The 25972-nt window shown below is 39.8% G+C and overlaps 1 protein-coding gene across 15 annotated transcripts in view; it reads right to left on the minus strand.

The window, feature by feature from the left end:
• The window catches only part of RCBTB2 (RCC1 and BTB domain containing protein 2), a 42372-nt gene that overhangs the window by 10979 nt on the left and 5421 nt on the right, over nucleotides 1-25972 (minus strand). For 2 of the 15 annotated variants that reach the window (XM_081046866.1, XM_081046859.1), the window contains exons 2-12: nucleotides 20258-20355; nucleotides 19871-19935; nucleotides 14421-14576; nucleotides 14031-14181; nucleotides 11468-11634; nucleotides 10754-10912; nucleotides 10507-10614; nucleotides 9932-10074; nucleotides 2608-2798; nucleotides 1962-2088; nucleotides 531-670 (exon numbers count right to left, since the gene is read on the minus strand). In XM_081046866.1, coding sequence (XP_080902992.1) covers nucleotides 531-670; nucleotides 1962-2088; nucleotides 2608-2798; nucleotides 9932-10074; nucleotides 10507-10614; nucleotides 10754-10912; nucleotides 11468-11634; nucleotides 14031-14181; nucleotides 14421-14576; nucleotides 19871-19912 — 1384 coding nt within the window. In that variant the 5' untranslated portion in view covers nucleotides 19913-19935; nucleotides 20258-20355. Of the gene's footprint in view, nucleotides 1-530; nucleotides 671-1961; nucleotides 2089-2607; nucleotides 2799-9931; nucleotides 10075-10506; nucleotides 10615-10753; nucleotides 10913-11467; nucleotides 11635-14030; nucleotides 14182-14420; nucleotides 14577-17095; nucleotides 17165-19380; nucleotides 19434-19870; nucleotides 19936-20257; nucleotides 20356-25972 lie in introns of all 15 variants that reach the window. The other 13 variants (XM_081046867.1, XM_081046868.1, XM_081046869.1 and 10 more) reach the window with 9 other exon arrangements.

Raw genomic sequence — 25972 nt, forward strand, 5'->3', positions numbered from 1 at the left:
AAACTTAGTGTGTTTTTTACTCTGCGCCCATTGGACGCACCCCCCCCCACCGTGTTGCTCTTTTATTGTCAGTTAGCCTGAGGTGCCATGAACGCCCCTCACTCCTTTCCAGACAGGATGCACCAGACCACAGTGATGTGTCCCAAAGCCATCTGGGAAGGAAACTGACAGTTATGGAGACCAGCAGGGCTACTTATGATGTCCATTTTATCTTCTTTGTAACACAGGCATCTTCAGGGCTGCCGGTGTACTAGCTAAACGTTATGCACAATACTTACATACAGTAATTAGGGAAGAATGGCACCTGCTCCACATTGGTGATGGTTTGATAATTCATCTATCTCATTTGATCTAGCCAGTCAACCTCTGTGTGAAGTAGTAACAAGGGAAAAGAGTTTGGGTTCAACACAAAAAGAGAACTCCTTCTGTGATTGCTCTCACAGAGACTTTCATTTAGGCTCGACAGAAACCACCTTTGCCAAGTCACCCAGCATTTTGGCAAGCTCTTGGTAAAGTCCGGTGGCAATTACCTACTGCCTCCTCAGGGGGAAGGCTGATGCTGTCTGTGTACAGGTATTCCAGGAAGGCTCGGTAAACAGGATATGAAAATTCACTCATTTCTACAATATCATCTTCACTGTCTTCCAAGGAAGAACGAAAATGTTCACACCTGAAGGAAGAAAAGCATGTCAGGTCCTAAGTTCTGGGCAAGAGCAGATGACTGCAGGGAGCACGTCCTGTGGGGCTCAAACGGAAAAAGCTGACAGGGAGACAGAGAAAGAGCAGAACCACACGTGACACTCTCCAAGCTTCACACCTTCATGTTTTGCCCTCACCCCTCGCTTCCTGTGCTGGCCAGTTTCCAAACCACCATTAACTCAACAAGGCTGCAAGTGCTCCCTTTGTGCTGGACCTGCCCCTGTGGCCACGCCAGGTGGAAACTGCCTCCTCCCTGGCATAGTTCTCACCACACGTCCATCGAGCAGCATTTATGGAAACCATGTGGGTTTATTTTTATAACCTCTGAGTAATTTTGTTTCTTCTTCACTTCCTCTTATGGGTTGAATTACGTGTCCCCCAATTCCTCATATGCTGAAACCCTATCCTCAGCATTTGGAAACTAAAATGCTATATGGCATTCGTTGCTGTAGGATTTAAATATGTGTTACACAACAATGTGATGATTTTCAAAATCATATGTTAAAAGAAGCCAGGCACAGAATAGGACATACTGTATAATTCTATTTGTATAAACTTCTAGAAAATGCTAACTAATCCATAGTGACAGAAAGAAGATCAGTGCTGGCCGCAGGGCTGGGGCATGGGGGATCTTTGAGGGGTGACAGAAACATAGCATATCTTGATTTGGGGCAATGCTTTCACATGTACTCATATGTCAAAGCTCCTGAAATGCACACTTTAAATGGATGTAGCTCATTCCTCAAAAATTATACATCAGTGAATCTGATTCCTTAAAAATCTGGGTTCACGTTACCCGAGACCTTGTTGCTCTGCAAAGCCTTCTCTTCTCTTTTTTCAAGCATCTATATAAGTTCAGCATCGCACAGCTGACTGAGGGGTGACACTGATGGGCTGGGCCCAGCTCCTAGCCAGGGGGCTGTGGCTTGTGTCGAAGCAGTTCCTGCAGGGCCAGAAGTACACGACACACTCACCCAGTGGCAACTGGCTGCTCTCTGAGGCCAAGGGGGGCAGACCGTTTGTCTTCCTCTCAGGAAGCCTATGGTACTTATGCCCTGAACCACATTCCCGGCACTCACTGCATCCAGCCTCTCTTGTTTCTTGTTTCATGTTTAATGTATTTTCCCTGGCTGTATTACAAGCTCATAAGAGCAAAAGCTGCCTTACATTTTTTTCATAATTACTGAAGTGCTTAGCATAGTTCCTTGGATTAGCAAATAATAAATGTATTATTTCAATTCTCAAAATAAATGATTCCTTACCTAATTTTGAGGAGGACTTTATGTGCATAAATATACTTTCCATCCACCAGAAATTTCAGGTCTGCGGTGTTGGGGTTGTCAAATTCCCTTTTCAGTGACTCAGCCACTGTGAGGTGGTCGTCAGGTTCTAAGAAAACAACAACACCATAGAGTTGACTACAGACATAATAAAAATGCAGGCTACAATATAGCATTGCTCTGTTGACACTCATGAAAAAACCAATTTTCCAAAATAACTGACCGACTGAGCAATGCTTTTTTTTGCCCTAAATACAGATGCCCATCTCTGTCATCAAGGATTAGAACCTCACACACATCTTCTTGTAAATCTAGCAAAACAACTAAAAAAGTCCAAAACCACCTCACTAATTGAAATTTTTGAATGTTTGAGTAAACATACTAGCTAAAAAGAAAAGATATGATTTCCCAGTCAAATTAAAAAGGAGTCAAATAAAAATACTTTTAATTTAATATGTAATGTTGGTGGCTGATACTTTTAAGAAACTAGTTGTTTCACAGGAGCTCAATAGCGGGAAACAAATCATATGACACTGCACTTAATAAAGTCCTTCGTCTCAAAATAAGAGCACCAGCGTTCTCTTCCTAGTTTTCAAGCCATCACCCGATTGGACAGTGATCAGCTCACCTACAGACAGGAGGCGCCATGAGACAGCGGGAGTGGCAAAACAGGCAAACACGTCATCCGTGCAGGAGAAGTGGGTGAGGTGAGGCAGGACCACAGACTGTCCCCGGCACTGGCCCCACATGTACACGTGGCCCCCCTGGGTCTTGGCGGCAGAGGTGTGGGCAGAGTGGCAGGCTGCAATCTCTATAATTCTAAATTCACAAATACCAAGAAAACACAATAAACAGGGAAAGAAACAACTGATCTCTCCTTCCCTTAGGTTTAACTGATTTAAAAAACAAAACAAGACTTACACACCTAAAGTCCTACGTTTGCAGGCAATATACAGGTATTTACATGGAAGCTATCCTTCAACGCACTTGTAACTCATGAAAACCGTGTTACCACTTCTCACCAATAGGCCTATAAAGGTATGTACCATCCCATTTTGAAATTCAAATACAATTTAAGAGCATAAAGACCAAAAAGAAAAAAGGTGATATAATTTTTTTTCCTTAAAACATAACTTGCTAAAGTAGATAATAAAGACTTCGACCATCTTGACCCAGGTTCAATACATATTTTCATCAAAACTTTACCAACTTCAGGGTTACTTGGAGCATGCTATAGGTCACCCCAACTCACACTGCAAACAGTAAATTCAGTAGTTCTAACTCACTGGACTGTGTCATCTGAAGCCCAAGAGTGCAGTTTTCTGGGATCCATATATGTTAGACCCTAGTGCAATAAGTTCATGATTGCTGGGGATGTAGTTCTTAGAACACTTCCTAATGGAAACATTAATTTTGTTGATTTGGAAATAATTACTTTGCCCTAAGAATAAGACGCCATACAGATTCAAAGAAGACAGTAAACTATTTTGCCCCAAGTGAGGTGCCATCTTGATTTTGTCATGCAATGGTACACGCATCCTCAGAGACAGGCTCAGAACTTCAGAATCATCTCTGACTTCTTCTCCCTCCTCACCACTGTCTTCAGAATATCCAGTTGACAAATAACATAGAGTCTTTGTAAATTCTCCCATCTGCCACCACCCCAGGTCAGCCCACATCTGGACCAATGTGACAGCCTCCTAGGTCTTGGCCTTAGATGTTCTCTCTCCTCTGACCCAAAATGCACAGTACTGGCAGGTGGATCATTCTCTTGCAACACCATTCTCATCAGTACTTGAAACCTTCAGCGACTTCCCATAAAATAAAATCCAGACATGTGACATGAAGGCCTTCTATAATTTGGCTTCCACCTATGTCCAGCCTTCTTTCAAATCACTTTTGCCCACAACACCCTATATTCCAACAAACAGATGTACTTACTGCCCTTCAATGTCTTTATTCACAGTTAAAGTCTTTATTCAGGGATGTTCTTTCCTTTCTTCCTGCCTTAAAAATCCTACCCACCTTTTAAGCTCAGTTCAAACAGCCCCAAGGTAAGAGGTCTCTCCTGAGTTCTGCTCACCTGAGTTCTTACAGTACTTCCTGTCCACACCACTCTAGCCTGGCCCTGTTATCTCTTCAGGTGTATATGTAAGCCTATTTGGTTAGATTATAATTTCCTGGAAGGCTAAATCACTAGCTTATTTCTCTCTCCCTAAGCACCCAGTACAGTGTCTTACTAAATACAATTTGTATATCATTTTATTAACTTATTGGGAAAGACTCAACAAAACCGAGCAACTGAGGGTTGGTTAAGACCCACTGACCAAGGCTAGCAACTGCAGGGTGGAGATATTCCTCCACTGTGTGCTTTAACTAGATGTTTCCCAATCAAGGAAGAAGGATGGTCATCGTACAACTTGGGAGACTGCTCTGGCAGCTTGCCTCAGAAGGCTGAGACATTGTTTTCATGTGCAACCCAAGTAATCTCACTGATTTATTACAGGATTGCTCTCAGCTCCTAAAAACAACCCAAGAGTACTGGAGAAAAAGAGGCTATGATGTCTCAGAGTTGAGAGCCTGGATGTTGGATCTAGGTTGGAATCCCTAGCTCTACCACTAGGCTGTGTAACCGTGGGAATGGCCCTGGGCCTCTAGGAGTGTCAGTTTCATCACATTGTAAGGCCAGTATGTGAGAATTAAACGAGAAAATGCTAAGCTCCAAGCATGATGTCTAGTGTACAAATGGTAGCCTATCTAATAGAGTTTTCTTCATATTATTCTACTCAGCATTTTAAGTGCCAAAGCTGCCCTTATGTAGAGACTACATATTTCTAATGATCAATTCAGATTAGTAAGGCCTTTCCAATATGCATGGTTAAGTCAGACAAGTGGCTCAAATCTCTTAATTTCTAAATCTCTTTTGTTTTACAAAAGAACCTTGCCCACATGGGGAAAATGGTCAGTACTATTTGGCTTCTCAAAAAGCATATTCTTTTCAACAAATAGAGAAAAGGGAGCAGGAAACAATATATCTAGTCAAAGAAAAGTGCATCTACTGTTAACATCTACCCTCATATGTTACCCCCACATATGAGAGTCGCAACACGCTTCATTTTAGATGGCTCGGTGTCATGGGTAGGACATGAGTTGGGAGTCAGATAGCAGTGTGTAGAGGCCAAGTTACCTAAACTATTATCCATTTTGTCATCTCAACAAAAAAAGGTGAAGGGAGCAAAATACAAGGTAGCAATCATCTCACAGGCTTGTGGTGAAGAGTAAATGAAATAAGCTATCTGGCACAGTACACATTTCTTCCCATGACTAAAAGTGTTTAACAGCTGCTACAGGAACTATGGAGCCTGCCGAGGAGCTCACGACTCAGCTGAAGAGAGAAGTGACGTATCTGTGAAACTGCAAATAATTCCCAGATACCATCATAGTGTACAGCACTGACTACATTGCTCTGGTGAGTAAGGGAAAACACCTGGGGACTCCTCTGGGACCATGAGTATTTAAAGTAAAGGGGAATGCAGCTGGGCTGTACAGGTCTGGGCGAGGAGAGCATATGAGGCAAGGAGAAATACATGTATAAATGTGCAGGCAGAGGGTGGAAACAGCAAGCCTGGAGAGGATACACTATTAAGAGGACATACCTGGAACAGATGGGCAACTCTGGGGAGGATGGAGCAATGAGGTTTGCTAGCGACAGAAGTGTCAGTCTTAGGTCCAAGGCTGAAAGGTTTAGAATTGATCTGATGTGATAGACAAATGGGAAACCACTTTGTAACAGGGCCATGACATTCTTAGATTACTCTGGCAACAGTGTGCAAGATAGACTGAAAGGGAGAGACAGAACAGCCTAGCGGGTGAGCTGGGGAAGGCTGATAGGTGTGCAGATGTCATGTCCACGCCATGGTGCCAGGGAGGAATCCGGGTGGCCTTTGAGATCAATGACAGGAAGAAGAAGCATCAAAGATGGCCCCGGAGAAAGTCTCAGAAAACACCCGCCTGGCATTGTGGAGGGAGGGGGATGTAGTGCCGTCTGACGGCGTGATGGGGGCTCAATACACAGGTATCTAAGCAGTTAACAAAAGAAAAAGGCCTTCTACATTTTACCCACTTTAGTTATAAAGCAATCTTAGTATTAGATTATAAAGCAAATTTAGTATTCTCCGGGAGGGCGAGAGGTTAGAATAGCCCAACACTATTTAGATAAACATTAATTAATTGCTCTGTTCTTATCATATTTAATCATTTCTACAATGACCTACTTGGCAAAGACAGATTTTTTTTAATAACTTTTGTGTATTTTGGGAGACTACTTAAAATGATAGATCATCTCCCTTTTCCATGATAATGTTCTATGAAACATGTTAACTGATTGGAATACAACAGTGTCCATCTATGCTAAACTATCACCATCAGAAAATCAAAATAATTTAATTGCTACATTCACTTCTGAAACGTCTGTTTTGAGCCTCCATGAAAGGGGGAGACACCTTTGCCATTACAGGAGGCGGGAATGCTGGCTGGTCCAGACAAAGCAAAAGGGTTAGGAGCGGGAGGCTGTGGACCTGGGCTTCACCTGGCCTCGTGACATTTACCTGGAACACTAGTGCCACATGGGAAGTCAGGGGTAGGGCACAGTCAGCAGCTGCCACAGGAGGAAAAGTAGAGGGAATTTAGCGGGAACCTTCAGGTCTAGGCATGGGAGGAAGCCACAGCCCAGACACTCTGCCTAAGGTCATATGTTCCTATATCTTATTTATACCAAGGGGCAAATTTTAAAGTTCAGATTTGCCAGCCTTCTATGAAACAGGCGATGACTATCAATTGACTTTTACTGTCAAGACATCTGGCGTAATTCACACTTTATTAAGCTTTTATTAATGAAAAAGAAAATCACTACATGTTCATAATAAGTCGGTTTTGTGTCACCTCAATGGGAGGATCTATAACTATACAGCTATATGGCCGTGAAGTACTAGAAGTGAAAAAGGGGAGAGTGGGAAAGAACAGAACAAAACAAGGAGAGAAAACGGTCATTTGTGAGGTGGAAGAAGAATGGGAAAAAAATAGTGATAATGAGATCCAGAGCAGTGATTCCCAATCCTGGTTTGGTAAGAGGCCCACATACCATGTTTCCCCAAAAATAAGACCTAGCCAGACAGTCAGGTCTAATGTGTCTTTTGGAGCCAAAATTAATATAAGACCTGGTACTATTATATTATATTATATTATATTATATTATTATATAACGGTCTTATAGTAAAATAAGACCGGGTCTTATATTAATTTTTGCTCCAAAAGACACATTAGAGCTGATTGTCCGGCTAGGTCTTATTTTCGGGGAAACACGGTCTTACCAATTACCTCCAGAAGTCACAAAATTCACAAAAATTCAAGGCAACGTTGGTTTTAAAACAATTTAACTTAAAATATGTTTTTATGGAACTTTAAGAACAAAGACAAATGCTAGTGAATCAAAGTATTACAACTGCAGAAAGATTGGAGATGACTGGGTTAGAGAGAAGAGAATCATTTTAATTATTAAAATTACTTTTATGTGAACATAAATTGCTGGCAAATGTTAGCATTCTTCATCATAAACAGACCTCGGTGGGAAAAAATTTTAAAGGTTTTCCTTCGTTTGTTGTTTAGCAAAGAATCCAATTAGACAAATTTTTTACTTTACACTGGGTGAATAGGTAACTAAGACCTATCCACCCCACCCTAAATTCAATCCTGTTTTTCTAACTAGTCAAACTTCCTTGTAATTGGGCTCTAAAAAAGTCAGATGTAAGTTCCCGAGAGGTAAGTCATAACTATAGCTGCAAAGTTCTAGTCATTGAAAAGGGTTGGTGGGCACAGAACAAGTCCCAGCAGACTGTAAATTCCTCCCTTGCAAGATTCTTGTGACAGAGATCCCGCAAGCTCAGACATTACCACCTGAAATTCAAGCATGGAAAACTAAGCAAAGCAGGAATATCTCATTCAAAACAATCATCCATGATATTTGTAGACAAAATTATGTTTATGTGGACAATAGCAAGTGTGTAAGTGTGTAGCTATTTCCCTTTATACAGTTGTAATTCAAAAAATGAAACAAGGTAAATAAACTGAAAGCAACAAACAAAAAAAACTCTTAGACACAGACAACAGTTTAGTGGTTACCTGAGGGTGGAAGCGGAAGGGGTGAACAGGGTAAAGGGGATCAAATATGTGGTGATAGAAGGAGAACAGACTCTGCGTGGTGAACACACAATGTCATATATAGATGATGTATTATAGAAATGTACACTTTAAACCCATATAATTTTATTAACCAATGTCACCTCAACAAACTTAATAAAAAATTAATTTAAATTTAAGAATTGAAAAAAGGTAAGGAGTTTTTTAAACAAATTGTAAATATTTTTAAAAAGATGGAAAAGTAAAAGATAACTCTCAAGTACCAGGTAAGGAACTTGGCACTCAAGTAACTTCCATGCCCTGCTTCTCTGCCTGTTTCTTTCTCCCACCAAGCTGCCTTACAAGCCATCTGTCACTGCGTGACCAGTCAGAAGTCCTGGGCAGCTCATTCTGGGACTATCAGGCCAGCAGCGCAAAAGGTCAGATTGCTGGTAGCCAGATGGCAGCAGATTCGTAAGTCCAGGGACAGATGAGTTATGTGTAGCAGCACCAGAAAAATGGTAAAGTGCCATACAAATATGTTGTTGTTATTTCCATGTATGTTACCTTGATTCAGTCTTTTAACACTTCTTTGTTTTGTCTAAATACTAAAAGACCCTACTACTGGATTTGCTGGCCTGAGGTATTTGTGAGATTACTCAAAGTCTCAAAACTATCCTTTCTCTTGTCCCTGAGGAGCTCTGACCTACCTTTAAAAAGAAATGCAAATGACATGGCTGTAGGCACTTAGTGCAAGCCCACCAATTCTACACCTCCATCTTCTCTCCTCCTCCCCAATTCTTAAGGAGTCCAGGTCTTATTCTAAGATTTTGTGGGGGGGGAATCAAAACAGTTTTTTAAAACCTATTTAACATAGGTTAAATAAAATTAGCCAGTTTATAATACTCAAATGAAAATCAAAGGGGTTGAAAATGACAATTTGGTTCTTCATTTTCATTTTAAGAGAAAAATACAAGTGATTTGCATACAAATGCAAGATAATTTATCTATATATTGATTTTTAAATCAGATTTAACAAAAATTAATAGGAAAAGTAAAAAATAGCAGTATTAATTTCTACAATGATTACAAGCCATAATTAAATGTTTTGTTCCATACTACTGTGTCAAGAAATAAAGAATGGAAAGTTGATATGGCCATGTTTGAGAAATTCAAAGCGTCTTCAAAAATAATAGGATAAATTGGGTGGGAAAATGTGCATATGCTAATTACTTAATACACCCTTGCAAACAAGTGCACAAAACTAGTCAATCTTCTAACCATTTTACTCTTTCTCGTAGTGATAGCTTGGGAGTTGGAAGTAATGAGATGCTCTACCCTTTTCAACGGGCAAATTCTGTAAGTAGCTGAGTGAATGGCTTTATACCACATTTGAGGTATTTTTATCTTCCTAAACCACAGCACATAGACCTCACATGTTATCAACTTCCTCTTAAGAATGTAAAACAGAACATGAGGATGAGGAAAAGGTGATTTGTGAAGAAGAAGAATAATGGAGAATAGCTGTTGGAGAGTTAGTCATTGTTTATATAGAGTAGCTGTGGGAGGTATAGATGAACTAGGCTCAGGGAAAATGAAACACTTAACATACAGTGAAACTCCCTAACAATTCAAAAAGTCAGTTTTAAAAAGGAATGAATGCTCTTGTTAAAGAATATTCTAGAACTAGCAGCAAATTCCCTACACTTGTATATCATGGCTAAGGTTTGTTTAATCACTAAAGAACATTGAAGTTATTTTGAAAATGCACATATTACCTGTCCTTTTCCACAACGACAGGAGTAGGATAAGACAGGTTACTTTTATTGCCAATGCCCAACTGGCCATAAGAATTTGCACCCCACACATACACTTGGCCTTCATCTGTTAATACTAATGTGTGTGCGTAGCCACAGGCAACCTGAAAGACAAAAACCAAATCCATTCAGGCCTGCAAATAGAAGGAAACATGTTTTCACAAGATAGGTTAAGAATCAAAAATGAAAAAAACAGGGAAGAGGCAGCCTGCCCAGACAGGCAAGCATTAAGTTAACCAGTAACCCTCTAGAACGAGCTGCGGCCCCACGTGTGGCAAAACTACAGTAAGATAGACACAAGCCCTTTCGTGACATGATACACAGCTGTGTATGAGAGTGCCCTAGAAATATAAATTTTCTGATGAACCTCTATAACTTAATTCAGGGAAATAGAGCTTAAAACTTTACTTCAATGAAGACATCCAAGCAGTAAAACTTTTCATCCTGCTAAGAAAACTGGTTTTAATACGTTAGTATTTTTGCCACTGAAGACTTAAAAAAAAAATTAGGCACACGCAAACCAACAGTAAACGTACCCGCTGGACACGAATGCCTTGCAAAGCTGCTATTCTACAGGGGGTTGACTGGTTGCCACTACTGCCGAGTCCGAGCTGCCCGTTTCCATTGTAACCCCAGACATAGACCTGAGAGGAAATGAGAGACTCAATGCCCACAAAAGACAAGAAGCAATCAAGCTCTGTGTCGTGAGAAACACACCATGTTGGGATGACACTGACACGGCAAACAGGTTTTCTTAAACAATGTATGCAATAACCTTCTTACCTCCCCTGTGTCCACCACCGCCACTGAGCACATCTGCCCACACGCTATGTTCACAACTACTTTATTCTGTAAGCAGCCAGTGACTCTTCGAGGGATCGGCTGGTTAGCTGTAGATCCAGATCCTACCTGCCCAGAGTTATTATAACCCCAGGCAAACACCTATTTGAAAGAAGGATCATTTAACGAAACACACGACTTCACAGAGTCTCAACTGGACCTTAACATGCATTTAAGGCCCCTCATCTTCGCTCTCAAAGTGACTGATATCCATCAACTTTCACAACTCAGGCAGAGAAGTTTTTGTAAAATTTATTCTTACAAAATGTATTCCTTTATAAAGTTAGGTTATTAGTGTTACCTACACAAAAAGCAATGATTATTATCAAATATCACATAATACTAAGAAGAATATCTACTTTGCCTCAGCCATATTTTCCAGCATTGAGGGAGTTTTTCTTTTTGCAAATAACCCCCTTGGGTATAGCAGTATAGAAAGAACAATACATGCTTTTAAATTTTGCAGTAATAGAAATCTTTACTACATAAAGGTTAACTTCATACTAGAAACATCATGACTATGACGTGCTAACAAGAATAAGATTGACTTTGAGGAAGGTAGTTACTTTAATCAAATGATCATATTTCTAGGACTGCTATCAGCATCTATATAATCTTACTGACAAAATCAATGAGATTTATGCTGACTGTGCTCACCTCTCCATCAGATGTTAGCACCAAAGAATGGTAAGACCCACAGGCAACTTCAATCACTTGTTTGTTTGACAAATTAGTAGAGATATGACAGGGCACTAAACCATGATTAGTTGTCCCATTGCCCAGCTGGCTATAAGCATTATGACCCCAGGTAAAGACTTCTCCTTCTGAAAAAAAAAAAGAAACATAACCAGCCTTCAGAATATCTACTTCATTATATGAAAATATACACTTCTACAAATGAATACTAAAAATTAAGATGCAAAAGTTAATCAACTTCCCTATTCCACCAAACTCATTCTATAAAAAAAAATACTTTTGGAACGTATAGTCTACTTGCCTCAAAGCAAGAAGATGAAATTTAAATAAATGCAATTACAATAGCTAGAAGATAGGTTTTTAATAAATAGCAGAAAAAAGGCTTCTAAGAGTAGTAGGAAAAAAACAGTAGAAATTAAAAGACATAAGATTGTAAGGAGATTTAACTTCTCTGGGCCTTAATTTCCTTATCTATAAAATGATCACCAAGTTATTTTTTAAAATCTTTGTTATATCACTTATTGTGCACTATAATACACAGTCATAAAATTTCATAAAATATAGAGGGTGCCAAAAAATGTATACACATTTTAAGAAAACTGTATTAAAATTGTAATACTCAATATATACCAATAGCAAAAGATGAATACAAGTCATGTTTGACTTCTGCAATTACAAGTTCTCAAAGTGGTTACCACCAGGGTCCAGACACTTCTGATTATGGCAAACTACTGCTTGAGCAACACTGACCAAAGTGTCCACTTGAGTATATTTTTTTCAGCACCCCCAGTATATGCAGTTTTATACATAGTTATAAAGCACACACACTCAGGTCAAGAAATATAACCACTGATCAACACAAAAGCACTCCCCGCACGTATAAAACTGAATAATAGAATTTAGTTTGTCCTGTTTTTAAACTTTAAATAGATGAATTAATACAGTACACTCATTTCATCTGTATTTTCTGCCATATTGTCCCTTTGTGCTACATTCCAGTTTTCTTGGTGATCTGTCTTCCAGTTCATTAATTTTATCTGTTGCTGTCTCTAAATCACTATAAAACTTGTCCACTGAGACTTTCATTTTGATAATTATATTGTATATTTGGTTCTTTTTCAAATATTCTATGATCTCCGCAGGAATCCTCAAGCTCACTTTTTATTTCTTCAAACACAATAAATATAGCTATCTTATAATCAGTGTCTGATAATTCTATTATCTGATATTTAGTGGTCAGTTTTTGCTCTTTTTTTCTGGTTCTCATTTGTGGTGCCTGTTTCTTTAGGTACCTGGTTATCTTTGACTGCATGCTTCTAATTGCCATTGGAAACTTATTTTTTCTGTGACACCATACTCCCTTAGGCCCAGAATGAAGGTGCCTTCCTAAAAAAAGGATATACATTAACTTCTCAAAGGTACTTAAAGGTCCCTCTTTAATAAAATTCAAGGCTTGAGATTTCTTCGACCACCTAGTCTGATGTGAATTGGAATATAAATTCATTGTTAAACCTCTCAGGGAGAGGTTTTCTGTCTGTTTTTACTTCCTGATTTGTACAGAGCCAAGGAATTCTTCAGTTCAGTCCCATAGCGATGGAAGAACTGGCTCATCCTTGCCCCGAGAGTGTGGCCCTTTGTGGTCCCAGCCTAATGTGAGAGGTCTTTGACCTATGGCCCCTTCACCTCATGAGTACATTAGCCCACGATTCCATTTGAGTGGATAGGCAGATGTCTTTAAGGCAAAATTAGCTTCAGGTTCCCCTCTAACTTCTTAGTTCACACTCTCTCCCACATCTGGTCTGATAATTCCTTTCTGCCTTGTCAGTGCTTTGGTGCTTTTATAAAAAAAATTTTGTAATGTTTTACCTAGAATTTTCAGTTGTTTGTAGTGAAGAAGTGGTCTGAATGATCTAGCCTACTGGCAACCAAAAAAATCCCTAAAACTTCTTTTTTCAAATGTGAAATAAATATACAAGAGAATATAAAATTTACTTTCAGTTTAAATAATACTAATAACATGAATATCCAGCTTAAGAAAAACTCTACAATATGTTTTAATTATAATGTCTTGCTATTCTGAATTCATGAAATAGCCATGAGAATATTTAATTCCTTGTATTACTAATACCAACTGTTTGACGTAAGAATCACAGAATTCTAACAGTTAGAGAGGATCCTGGAATCTGGCTTTTAGATCAGGAATCTCAAATTCAGAAAGTCCAGAGTGAGTTCAGCATTTTAATGCAAAATAATTAACTTATAAAGTATAAACACAATAGGCTTAAAGCATTGCCATTCTTACATCAAAAGTGCCAATAATTGCTAGGTTCCATGTGCTCCATTACCTTACTCTGATATTCAGATATGTTCATATTTCATGTTGTATAAAATATAGTCCAGGGCACAGGGCAGAGCCCCAAACTCTTTCCCAATCAAAAAGTATGTTCTCAGTTTAAGGGCCGTCCTAGTCTTGTTTCTCGACAAAGCGATAGCTAAAAAAGTCTACACCGTGTTATTAGGTTACCTGTTGTGGCAAGGACAATGTGTGGACCACTGCCATAGCTGAGGCAGGCTATTTTTTTGCCACTTAAAGAATCCAGTCTCCGAGGTTCGATGGTGCTCTGGACATCACCTAATCCCAAACAGCCACAGCAGTTTGTGCCAAGCACAAAAATCTGCGGGGAAAACCACTGTTAGTTCAAGCAGTTCTATTTCTGACAAACCTATAATTACATTCAAATAGGCACAGTCCTCCTCAAACAAAACTGCTTCATTATATAATATAAAAGAAGAACCTACTCTCTCTGTGCTTTTTTTTTTTTTTACCTTAATTCCTTAGTTCCCCCCCGAGGTCTTCAGTTTAGCAAATCCATTACTGAAAATAGGTGTGGCTGAATTTTTTCTCAAAAATTACCTCATCATTTACTGTAGTATATAAAACTTCATTGCCAGCACTGCCAAAGACACAAGCCTGACGAATTAACTGCAGTTCTTCCTCAGAACAAAGGGAGAAAATTGGCCACTTGCCCACATCTAACATCTTCAAAGACGACAGAGTAGCCTGTACTGGCTGAAAAGGAAAAAATACATATTGAGACTATTAATTAACAAATTAAATTTTCTTTGCCCCTTTCACTTCTGTAGAAAAGCCAGCACCGGTTTAATGGGTAACAAGCTCTTTTGGTTTTGACAGGCCTCTCACAGCTGTGGAAATTGCCTTTACAAGCTCACCTGCTTCCGTAGTGCTCTCACTGCAACCAAGAGCCAGAGGCCCTGGACGGAACTGGATCTCACCTATTAATTTTCCTCAAGGACGCAGGAATCACCCAAGGCTGAACTCTGGGGAGTTGAATGTCTAGCAAGCGCTTTCAGTGTTGGCTGTGTCTTAAATGTAACTCTGGAAACTAGGCTGGTTGTAAAAACAGCAAAGATCGAGAGAGAGGACTGCTATTTCATCTGCTGCTGAAGTCTTAACAAAGCCAGTCCTTGGAAAAGAACAATGCTGAAGGTGCCACCAAGTAAACGGTACAGAAGTTTCAGGTGATGGGTCAGTTCTGACGTTCCTTTTAAACATTTGGTGGGCTTCCTCATCCCCCACTCAGGTGTGGGGACTGGCAGGAAGAAATACCCAGAAAGTATGTGTATTAGTTTGCTAGGGCTATTGTAACCAAGTACCACAGACTGAATGGCTTAACAACAGGGATTTGTTTTCTCACAATTCTGAAGGCCAGAAGTTCAAAATCAAGGTATCAGCGAGTTTGGTTCCTTCTGAGGCCTGTGAGGGGTGGTCCCATTCCGGGCCTCTCTCCTTGGCTTGTAGACGGCTATCTTCTCCTGGCATCTTCACAGCATCTTCCCCTCTATGTGTATCAGTTTCTGTGTCCAAATTTCCTTTTCATAAGGACACCAGTCATACTGGATTAGGGCCCATCTTAACTAAACTGATTACATCTGCAATTGCCGTTTTCAAATAAGGTCATCTTCTGAAGTACGGGGGTAACTGAAGCCTATTCGGGTTGCTCACAAAATACTACAGACTAGGTGGTTTATAAACAACAGAAATTTATTTCTTACAGTCTTGGAGGGTGGAAAGTCCAAGATCAAGGCACCAGCCCAGTCATGTTTCTGGTTCATTGCTGGCTGGCGCCTTCTCACTGAGTCCTCACATGATGGAAGGGGCTAGGGAGCTCTCTGGACCCCTCTTATAAAGACACTAACCCCATTCATGAGGGGTCTACCCTCATGACTTAAGCACCCCCCACTTCTTAATACCATCACCTTTGGTGGTTAGGAAAGCCATAGCAGCATACATTCAGATCATGAGCATCTGCGCTCCCGTAAGAGCATTTAATGTGGACATTATAGAGCTATTTTAAAGAGAGCTTTTATTGATTTGCTATACTGGAAACATTTTTACTTGTGTACTTTTCTACTTTCAGTAATTTTGAAGATTACAATAAGATGCGTAAACAGCCAATATATCTGTCAAGTGGCATGTTTGGCCATTTCCCCAATAATCGCCAAACTCTTGCTGGATGTAAAGGAGCAGGGATTTCCTGAGGCCCGTCTTTCCCATCAGCTAAGTCAACCTTATCGGGAATGAGTTCTGGTAGAGAGCTGATTGTATGAGCTACTTATTTTCTACAGACCTGAAAGGATATTTGTCCCTTCCACCTTAGGAGTCAGGTGAGGATATATATATTCATTGTGAGGAATTAGCTTATGTGATTATGAGGCTCAGAAACCCCACAATCGTGCAGATACAAGCGGGAGACCCAGAAAAGCTGGAGGCATAATTCAATCTGTGTCCAAAGGCTTGAGACCCAGGGAAGCAATGATGTAGATCCCAGTCCCAGGGCAGAAGGTCAGACGAGAGGTCTGGGAACAATCAGTGAGGCAGGAAAAGGGATGATTTCTCCTTCCTCCACCTTTTACTCCATCCAGGCCCTCAACAGATCGGACAATGCCCACTCACATTGGGGAGGGCAAACCATTTTCTGTGTCCACCAATCCAAATACTATCCTCATCTAGAAACACCTCCACAGACAGAAACACCCAGAAACAATGTTTCATCTGGGCACCAGTGGCCTACTCAAGACAATAAAATGAACTCTCACACCACGTGAAGACACACAGTGAAGGCTTTGTGATGATGGAGCCGCCACCTGAGTGATGAGCTACAAGGCCAGGAGCACCAAGGACTGCCGGAGCCACCGGAAGCTGGGAGGAGCCTTCGAAGAGCCTGGCCCTGTTGACACCTTGCTTTCAGATTTCTAGGATCCAAAACTGGAAGAGAATAAATTTCTGTTGTTTTAAGCCCCTCAGCTTGTGGTACTTTGGTAGGGCCAACTTAGGACACTAATACAGAGGCGAAGCAGCTTGTCACGGCTCATAGCATCACCCCAAGTTAGTGGCAGAGCCTGAACCAGGGGGAACGCCCCTGATGCCAAACCCAGCCACTGTAGATCACCAGGCCACTCGAATTGTAAGACCCTGTCCTGAGAATGATCTCTTCTATTATCTTTTGGGCAGTGCCCACGGCCACTACAGAGCGCAGGACAGAATCTCATTATGTTAGCTTTACCCACCTCTTTATATCATCAAGGTCTTATCTTCTATGAGGTCTTCATTTTAATATTTTTTTTTCCTATTTAAGTCTAGAAATTTCAAAAAGAAAAATGTTTGGGATGTCGCATCAAATATTTAATGTAGACGTGCTAGAGTGCTAGTTAAAAGAGTTCTTATATATTATTTCTAATCTTCTCAATTGTAGGACAGAGATATTGTTACCCTCGTTTTACATATGAGGAAGCTGAGGCGCAGAGACTAATCCTCCAAGATCACTAGCTTCTAAGTGGGTGAGCCCAGATTTCTTTGCATACATCTGTTGCTGAATAAGAAGGTCACATAAAAAGTGATACTACTGGTAGAACTAGTGTTTGCTTGCATTTGCAAGGCTTTAGCTGTTCACATAAAGTCCCTAATGAAAAGGGCACTGATACCGGCTGTGGGTTGTCTTGCACGAACAGGGCAGATGGCAATATACAATGAGGAAATAAGCAGCAACACAATGATTGATTGCTACCTCCTTTTTCCCTTTCCTGCAGACTGTTGGATTTCAATCTGCCCTGCTACAGAATCCAGTGGTTTCTAGAGGCCTAGAATCAGGTTGTAAATTCAACCAGCTCCTAAACACTTCTCTACTACAAATCATTAGTTCTAAATTTTCTTCCTGGCCCACCTATGCAAAACCTATAGTATGCACCTTGTAACTGCTAACCACTGGGATTCTAATGGGTTTGTAATATTACCTGCAATTGTACATTCATTAAAGTATGCTACTGGTTGAGAGAACACTGGGCCTGACAGTATCACTGAACATTTATTGACTGTCTAAGATATAAAAATGGGACACAATGGCTCCCTTTAAGGAGCTCACAATTTAATAGAAAACAAATAATTACAATATAACCTAAGTACAACAGAGGTGCAGATACATTGCTTTTAAAATCTGTCAGAAGGCTGGCTGCTGCAAGTTAGTCAAACAAAATTCATTTTTCTAAATCTGTGGGGAAGTATTTCATCAGGAACTGATGACTTTATGAAGTGTATGTGCTTACACTTTTTGAAGTAAATATTTATATCAGTCTTAAAGAATTGAAGCATCTTTGTTCACCGAAGAAAAATACATTCTTCTGTCCAGTATAATGATGAGAGTACACAGTTATATACGTGGTATATATTGTATAGATATGTACGTGTACAGTATATATACATTGTATATGTAATGAAAGTATGTATAGTATAAGGATTCAGACACAGCACCCTGTAGGAACCTCACCCACTCTCAGCCGCCCTGCATGACGGCAGCCATCTCTGTAGAAGGCACCCAACTACCTCGGTACCCAACTGTTAAGTGAAGGACTGCTGAACAAGAGCCAAGAGTGGGCAACGGAAAACTGTACGAGGACAAAGGAGCTACCAGGGAATGAGAACTTGGTAATATACAAATACACCTTCAATATTGTGTCCCTAGAATTCACAGTCCTAGCTGGGTCCAGGTAACCTTCTTTCCTGTACACAACACTACCATAGGTGAGAATGAACCCCCGGCCAGCTCTCCTTTGCTAACTCTTTGCTCACATCCAGTCCATCTCCCCTCTCTCTCACTGGCATCTGTTTGGGAAATGCAAAGTAGTGGAATTTTAATTTTATAATAGCTCAAGGAAAACAGAATTCAGGAGATACAGCTCTGTAAAGTAAAAGATGCATTTTATTATTCCTTTGAGTGAGTGCTACCTGTATAACTCTGCTTCTCCATTGATACAAGAACCAAGTGGATTATGATACTTCACCTAACTACAGACAATTATTAAGTTGTCATAACTCAATTTAAAATACAGTACATGGAAACAGAATTAAAAGTACACATTGGACATGCCTAGCAAAACAATTTCTTTAAGAAGGCCAGCCAACACCTTGCCCTTTAAGGAGTTCCTGGAAGTACAACACTTTCATTGTTAACTCTGTGAGTCCATTCTTTTGTTTAACAGGAAAAAATTGGGGATTTTTCTATTAACATTTGTAAGACTCTGAAATTCTATCTATTACTTTTGTAAGCTATTTTTAGACTTTCCTACAGGGCTCACAAATAAGCACTTCAAGTCAGCACATGGTCACTATGGTTCAGTTTCAGAAGCTTATGAAACCGCTTCATGTAATTATTTACACTGCTCACTGTATTTTGACAATATTTTAAGATAGTGAAAAACAGAAAAATGGAATTTAATAGTGGCAGGTAATATTAGGCTGTTCATAGCGAAGAGCAGATATTTCTAAATTTAATAAAATTAACACAAGATGGAAATCTTGCCTGCTGAAAGACGTGGAGCTTTTAACATCAACTGGACACTGACTGGACGTAAGCTGATTGATCAATGTTCAGATGTGATGAAAACAGAAATAAATAAAGAATATGATGAATTAGGAACATTTCATCTAAGATTAGGTATTTTATCACTTGTTTTAAATCTCTGGGAATGGAGCAAACATTGTTCAACTCAGACCCTTCTGCATGATCTGTAAAAGTAGGGTATGGCTTAGACTCCTCATCTGGCTCAAACATCACCGTCTCTGGGAACCCTTTCTCCACCCCTCAGACCACATCCATAGTTCCCTGCTGGCCCCTTTACATTCTATATACCACAATAATTTTCTGTTGGCATTTTAGTCACTATATACTGTGAGTCCCTCAAAGACAGTTACTAACTCATTGATCTTCCTATCAGATGAATAATAAATGTCGGACGAAGTGTTTCATGCGACAGAAATACATACTCCAAGGGCATGATTTTTTTTCTAACCTTGCCACTTTCTCCACAGAAAAGGGGAAGTTCTTCTTCCATATGGACTCAGTCCTGTACAGTCCCTGAGGAAAAAGTATGTGGTAAAAATCAGCATCCCATATGTCGAATGAACCTAGGCATGTTAAAATTACTTTTAATTAACAGAAAAATAAACTAAGCTCAAATATGGTGAAGAGTACATAAAGGAATTAAATTTTAGGCATGGGAATTAATAGCTATAAAACCCAAAAGGTGTTTTAACTGTTTTGGAACTACCATACCATCCTGAGGTTTGGAACAATAATCCCAGGATAAATGTGATCTTAAATTGATAAGGAAATAAGCAGAAATTTTTCATTTCAGAGTTAACTTCCTATATATAAAGAAAAAAAATAAATTTTAGACCTTGGTCTAATTTTCCCTGGGATTTGAAAATTCCAAATCACTGTGAAGAGCAGACTGATCAATTCCCAGCTCCACTGAAGAGTGTATAATTTACTAAACTGGAAAAAAAAAAGAAGTAATGAATGACAATGATGGAAGGATGAATGAATAAACATAACTTAGTTATCCTAGACTTTAACCAAAAAGTCTGAAACAACAGCCATCAAGTAGGTAGCAACAGCAATGAATATTCTTGCCTTAATTAAACCATCTCCACAATAAGTACCTTCTATCACATAGAAGTAACAGCAGAAGCAGCCCTATCAGAAGATATGCAATCTATCTGAACTGCAGTTCAATCATTACAGTCAACTATTTCATCACTAAAAATAAATATAAATAAATGTTCTCTTCCCCCCCAAAAGCAATTTAGTGAAGCATATTTAATAATGTTGAATTTCTGATTTATTAGGTTGGATTCTACTTATTCAAATACAATCCATATTTCAAGTGCTAACATCAGAACATTTTATCTGATACAATTTACAAGTAGTTAGAGCCTTATAAATAGACAGATAAAAACAATAATCAAAATAAGGTCAAATCTTAACAATGTTCCTCATCAAGGCTTTTTTTTGACATTCAATACTATTTTACATTAATTGCAGGTGTGCAGCATAGTGGTTAGACATTTATATAATTTAAGAAGTGATCCCCCTGACTAGTCTAGTACTCACGTGGTACTATACGTACAGTAGTTATTACCATATTATTGACTAACTATATTCCCTATGCTTTCCTTTACACCCCCATGACTGTTTTGTAACTACTAGTTTGTACTTCGAAATGTCTTCATCTTTTTCACCCTGCCCCCAACCCCCTCCCATCTATCACCCCAACAAATCTAGTCCTCATCTGACACCATACATAGTTATTACAATATTATTAACTATATTCCTTGTGCTATACCCTACATCCCCATGACTGCTCTGTAACAACCATTTTGTACTTAATCCTTTCCCCTTCTTTCACCCACCCCCTAATCCCCTTCCCATCTGGCAACTATCAAAATGTTTTCTGAATCTATGAGTTTGTTTCTATTTTGTTCGTTAATTTTGGTCTTAGATTTCACATATAAGTGAATCACATTGCTATCTGTCTTTCTCTGTCTGACACTCCACTCAGCACAATTCCCTCCAGGTCCATCCACGCTGCTGCAGATGGCAAGAACCCATTCCCTCCCATGGCCAAGCAATATCCCATTGGATATACCAGGGGTGCCAAAAAAATGTATACAAGTGGACACTTTGGTCAACGTTGCTCCAGCAGTAGTTCTCCATGATCAGAAGAAGTGTCTGGACGCTGATGGTAATCACTTTTAAAACCTCTTGTAATTGCAGAAGTCAAATGTGACTTGTATTCATCTTTTGTTATTGGTATATATTGAGTATTACAATTTTAATACAGTCTTTCTTCCTTAAAACGTGTATACATTTTTTTGGCACCCTCTGTATATGTATCACCTCCTCTTTATTCATTCTTCCATCAATAGACCCCCACACTGCCTTCATATCTTGGCCATTGTAAACAATGCTACTATGGATATACAGATACTACCTCTCAAAGTAGCTTTGGTTTCTTTGAATAAATACCCAAAAGTGGGATTACTGGGTCCTTCTTATTTTCTTCTTAAAGCCTTTATTTTAAAGTCTACTTTGTCTGATATAAGTATTGCTATATCAGCTTTTGTTTTGTTTTTTTCATTTCCACGAAATATATTTTTCTATCCCTTTACTTTGTGTGTGTCTTTCAATCTGAAGTGAGTCTCTTCTAGGCAGCATATATAAGAGTTTTATTTTCTTATTCATTCAGCCCTCCTATGTCTTTTGATTAGATCATTTAATCCATTTACATTGAAAGTATTTGTTGATAGATATGTAGCTATTGCCATTTTATTAGTCATAACTTTTATCTTTTTTTTCCATCCTAAAGAAGTCCCTTTAACGTTCTTTGTAATATTGGTTTGGTGGTGATAAACTCCTCTACTTTTTCTTGTCTGGGAAGCTCTTTATCTGTCCTTTGATTTTAAATACCAGGCTTGCTGGGTAGTCTTCATTGTAGGGCTGTGCTTTTCATCACGTTGACTATTTCCAGCCAATCCTTTCTGGCCTGCAAAGTTTCTGTTGAGAAATCAGCTGACAATCTTATGGGATCTCCCTTATAAGTTACTAGTTGCCTTCCTCTTGCTACTTTTAGGATTTTAGGATTCTCTCTTTGTTTTTAACCTTTGCCATTTTAATTCTAATGTGGATTGGTGTGGGCCTGTTTGGGTTCATCCTGTTTGGGACTCTCTGCACTTCGTGGATTTATATGTCTATTTCCTTCACCAGGTTAGGAAAGTTTTCAGTAATTATTTCTTCAAATAGCTTCTCAATTCCTTGTTCTCTCTCTTCTCCTTCTGGTACCCCTATGATGCAAATGTTGTTACACTTGATGTTGTCCCAGAGGTCCTTTGCACTATCCTCATTGTTTTGTATTCTTTTTTCCTTTTGCTGTTCCAATTGGGTGTTTTCTGCTACCTTATCTTCCAAATTGATGATCTGATCCTCTGCGTCATCTAGTCTTCTGGTGATTCCTTCTAGAGCATTCTTCATTTCAGTGTTGTATTCTTCACTTCTATCTGGTTCTTTGTTCTGGTTTCTATGCCCTTCTTTATGCTTGCTATCTCTTTGTTGAAGTTCTCACTAAGTTCCATGAGCATCCTTATAACCATTGTCTTGAACTCTGTCTCTTATAAGTTGCTTACTTCTATTTTGTTTAGTTCTTTTTCTGGATTTTTCTCCTATTCTTTCATTTGGGATTCATTTCTTTGTTTCCTCATTTTGGCTGCCTCTCTGTTTCTAGGTATTAGGTAGATCTGCTATGATCTGCTATGTGTCCCAGTTTTGGCCAGGTGGCCTTATATAGTAGGTGTCCTGTGGGTCTCAGTGGCACAGTCTCCCTGATCACCTGAGCCAGGTGCTCCACGAGGGTCTCTCGTGCAGGTTGTGTGTGCCCTTCTGTTATAGTTGAGCCTTGATTGCTATTGGCACATCAGTGGGTGGGACTGACCCTCAGGCTGACTGGCTGTGGGATTTGGCCACATCCACAACTTATGGGCTGCTGTGCAGGAGGCTTACCCAACTGAGTGGCATTCACCTCAGTGGGTTCTGTTGCCTGTTGAGATCACCCTTTGTGTGTGCCACTTGTGGGGCTAATTGGATGGTGCTCTGCTGTGGTCTGAATCCAACCTCCAAGTATGTTGGTTCTGCGGCCTTTTGGAAGGGGCTCAGGTGCAGGCCCATCAGCCACTGCCTGTGATTGGCCAGGGACTACCTGGTAGGAGCTACAAAGCAATCTGCGGTTGTTCACTGCCTATGTTAAACCTGGAGACTTATGGGAGAGGTCTTATTGCAATTCGAGGACAGCTGCCACCAGTACCAGTCCTGGGGTAATTCTGCAAAAAGCCAGGACATCCGGAGGACTGCTCCCACCTGCCGGCTCCCTTAAGTTTCAGCCACTGATAAAGCCTCGTGCGGCATGCGAGTTAAGTGAAGCAGGGTCATGAGAAGTCCCTCGAGTCAGAAGAGTTGTAGTCACCAGATTAATGTAGACTCTGCTTTGGTGCCAGTGCTGAGCTTGGAGCAACTCAGAAAAAGTCTCTGAGCACACCGAGGCCAGTCGCCGCCTGCCTGGGGCCCGTGGACTCTAATAGTTTTTCAAAAAAGAATGCAATGAGGGAAGAGCTGGCTCCTCATACAAAAAATGCCTGCAGCTGTGCGAGAGTTGGGTAGGGCAGGTTCCCAGCTGAGTCAAAGGGCAGAGCATCCGAGCTAACCAGGCCAATCAGATTCAGATTTGGTCTTCGGGGGTGGGCTCAACACAGACACGATGGCGCCTGTCTGCTTGCTGCACAGGAGGAGGTTCTCCTCACAGAGAAATGTTCTCCCACAGAAGCCACACTCCTCAGTCTTCCCCCTGAGTCTGCATGTTTCTGAAGCCCCGAGTCACCATCCCTCCACTGGAGCACACGGTGAGTGCCTTCGAGCGAGTGATGCTGTGCGCGGACCATTTAAGAGGATGTCTAGGTTTTCTGCAGCCTTCTGTCCCACCTGAACAGTCAGAATCCCCACTGTTTCTCACAGCAAGATGTTGTGGGGGCTCCTATTCCTGGCACCAATACTCTGGTCTGGGGAGGCCAGTGTGGAGCTGGGGTCTCTTGCTTCTTTCAGGGGAACCTCCATGGCTGAGATATCCCTCTTGGTTCTCAACTGCCACACAGAGATTTGGAGCCAGCCATTTCAGGTTTCTACCCCTCCTTACCAATCACGACATGGCTTCTTTATACTTTTAGTTATAGATCTTCTCTTCTGCTAGACTATGGATGGTTCTCCAGGTTGACTGTTCTAGAATTTAGTTGTAATATTAATGTGTTAATGGAATAATGCAGGCACAGTATTTATTTGCTCCGCCATCTTGGATCTCCTCCTTATCGTTTTATATGCCCTTGAGGATACTGTTAAAATTTTGTTTTCCTCAATTGTAGAAAGCTCTCTCAGAATGCAAGGAATAATATATTCAAGATAATTATAACTCAAACTACAGCAATTAATACAAATCATTATTTCTAATGTTTGGGAAAGATATGCTTGTTTTTAAAACAATCACTTGGACTTTTCTCACTTATAAATTTATAAAACTAGATCTGGTTGCCATGTGGAAACATAATTTCATGTAACAGTTATTCCTACATGATTCATCTTATCTATTAATTTGCAAGCACTTTAAGAGGGGGGACCACGACTCTTTCATTGCTATAACCACCATAACACATGGCTCAGAGTAGAATGCAATATATTCATTGAAAGCATCCTTTGAATACAGCTTTTGGTATACTGGATACTAACTATATTGGAAATTCTTCTATTTTTGCCTCATCCTGACTGAAAACACTTTTTCTATCTGCCCCAAACTTACTGGCATAAAAATTAAAAGAAAGAAGAGGGATGAGAATAATAGAGAAAGAAAAGAGTAAGAAGACGAGTAGAGGAAGAGAATTCAAAGGCCAAAAAAAAGGAAATAAAGAGATGTAAAGGGGACCAAATAGGGATGTGACTGCCTTCATTGTACTTTAGGCCACCTTTGTTACTGGTAGAAGAAAAATCCGGCTAATATGCTAAGATCACTGAACAGTATCCTGGTTTGTTGGTTTGTTTTTTCCCTCTACCATTGTAGGCAACTGATTTTCCTAGTTTCTGGTTTATTCTTCCTCTGTTTCTTTTTGCAAAAATAAGCAGATATATGTATGTGTTTTTACTTCTCAATTCCTTCTTATACAAAAAAAATTCCTCCTATAATTTACATACTCTTTTGCAATTTGCTTTTCTTTCACTTAACAGTATATCCTGGAAATCACTCCATATCAGTTTATATATATATATGTGTGTGTGTGTGTGTATACACACACATATATATTTTTAACAGCTGCATATCCTGGGATTTTAAGGAGGAAAATGAAAAGCTTCTTTCAGTGTCTTTTATCAATTTCAAGTATAGTAGCTCTTTAAAAATTAGAATGGTGAAAGGTGAGCCTTTCTGTTTATTTCACTAATCAGTTTGAGATATAATTGCATGTATGACATATGAAAATTACCGTATTCAAAGAAATAACATTCTGTAGGATTCAATTAACATAAT

Source organism: Rhinolophus hipposideros, assembly GCF_964194185.1.
Source record: "Rhinolophus hipposideros genome assembly, chromosome: 4".
In the NCBI taxonomy this organism is placed as follows: domain Eukaryota; kingdom Metazoa; phylum Chordata; class Mammalia; order Chiroptera; family Rhinolophidae; genus Rhinolophus; species Rhinolophus hipposideros.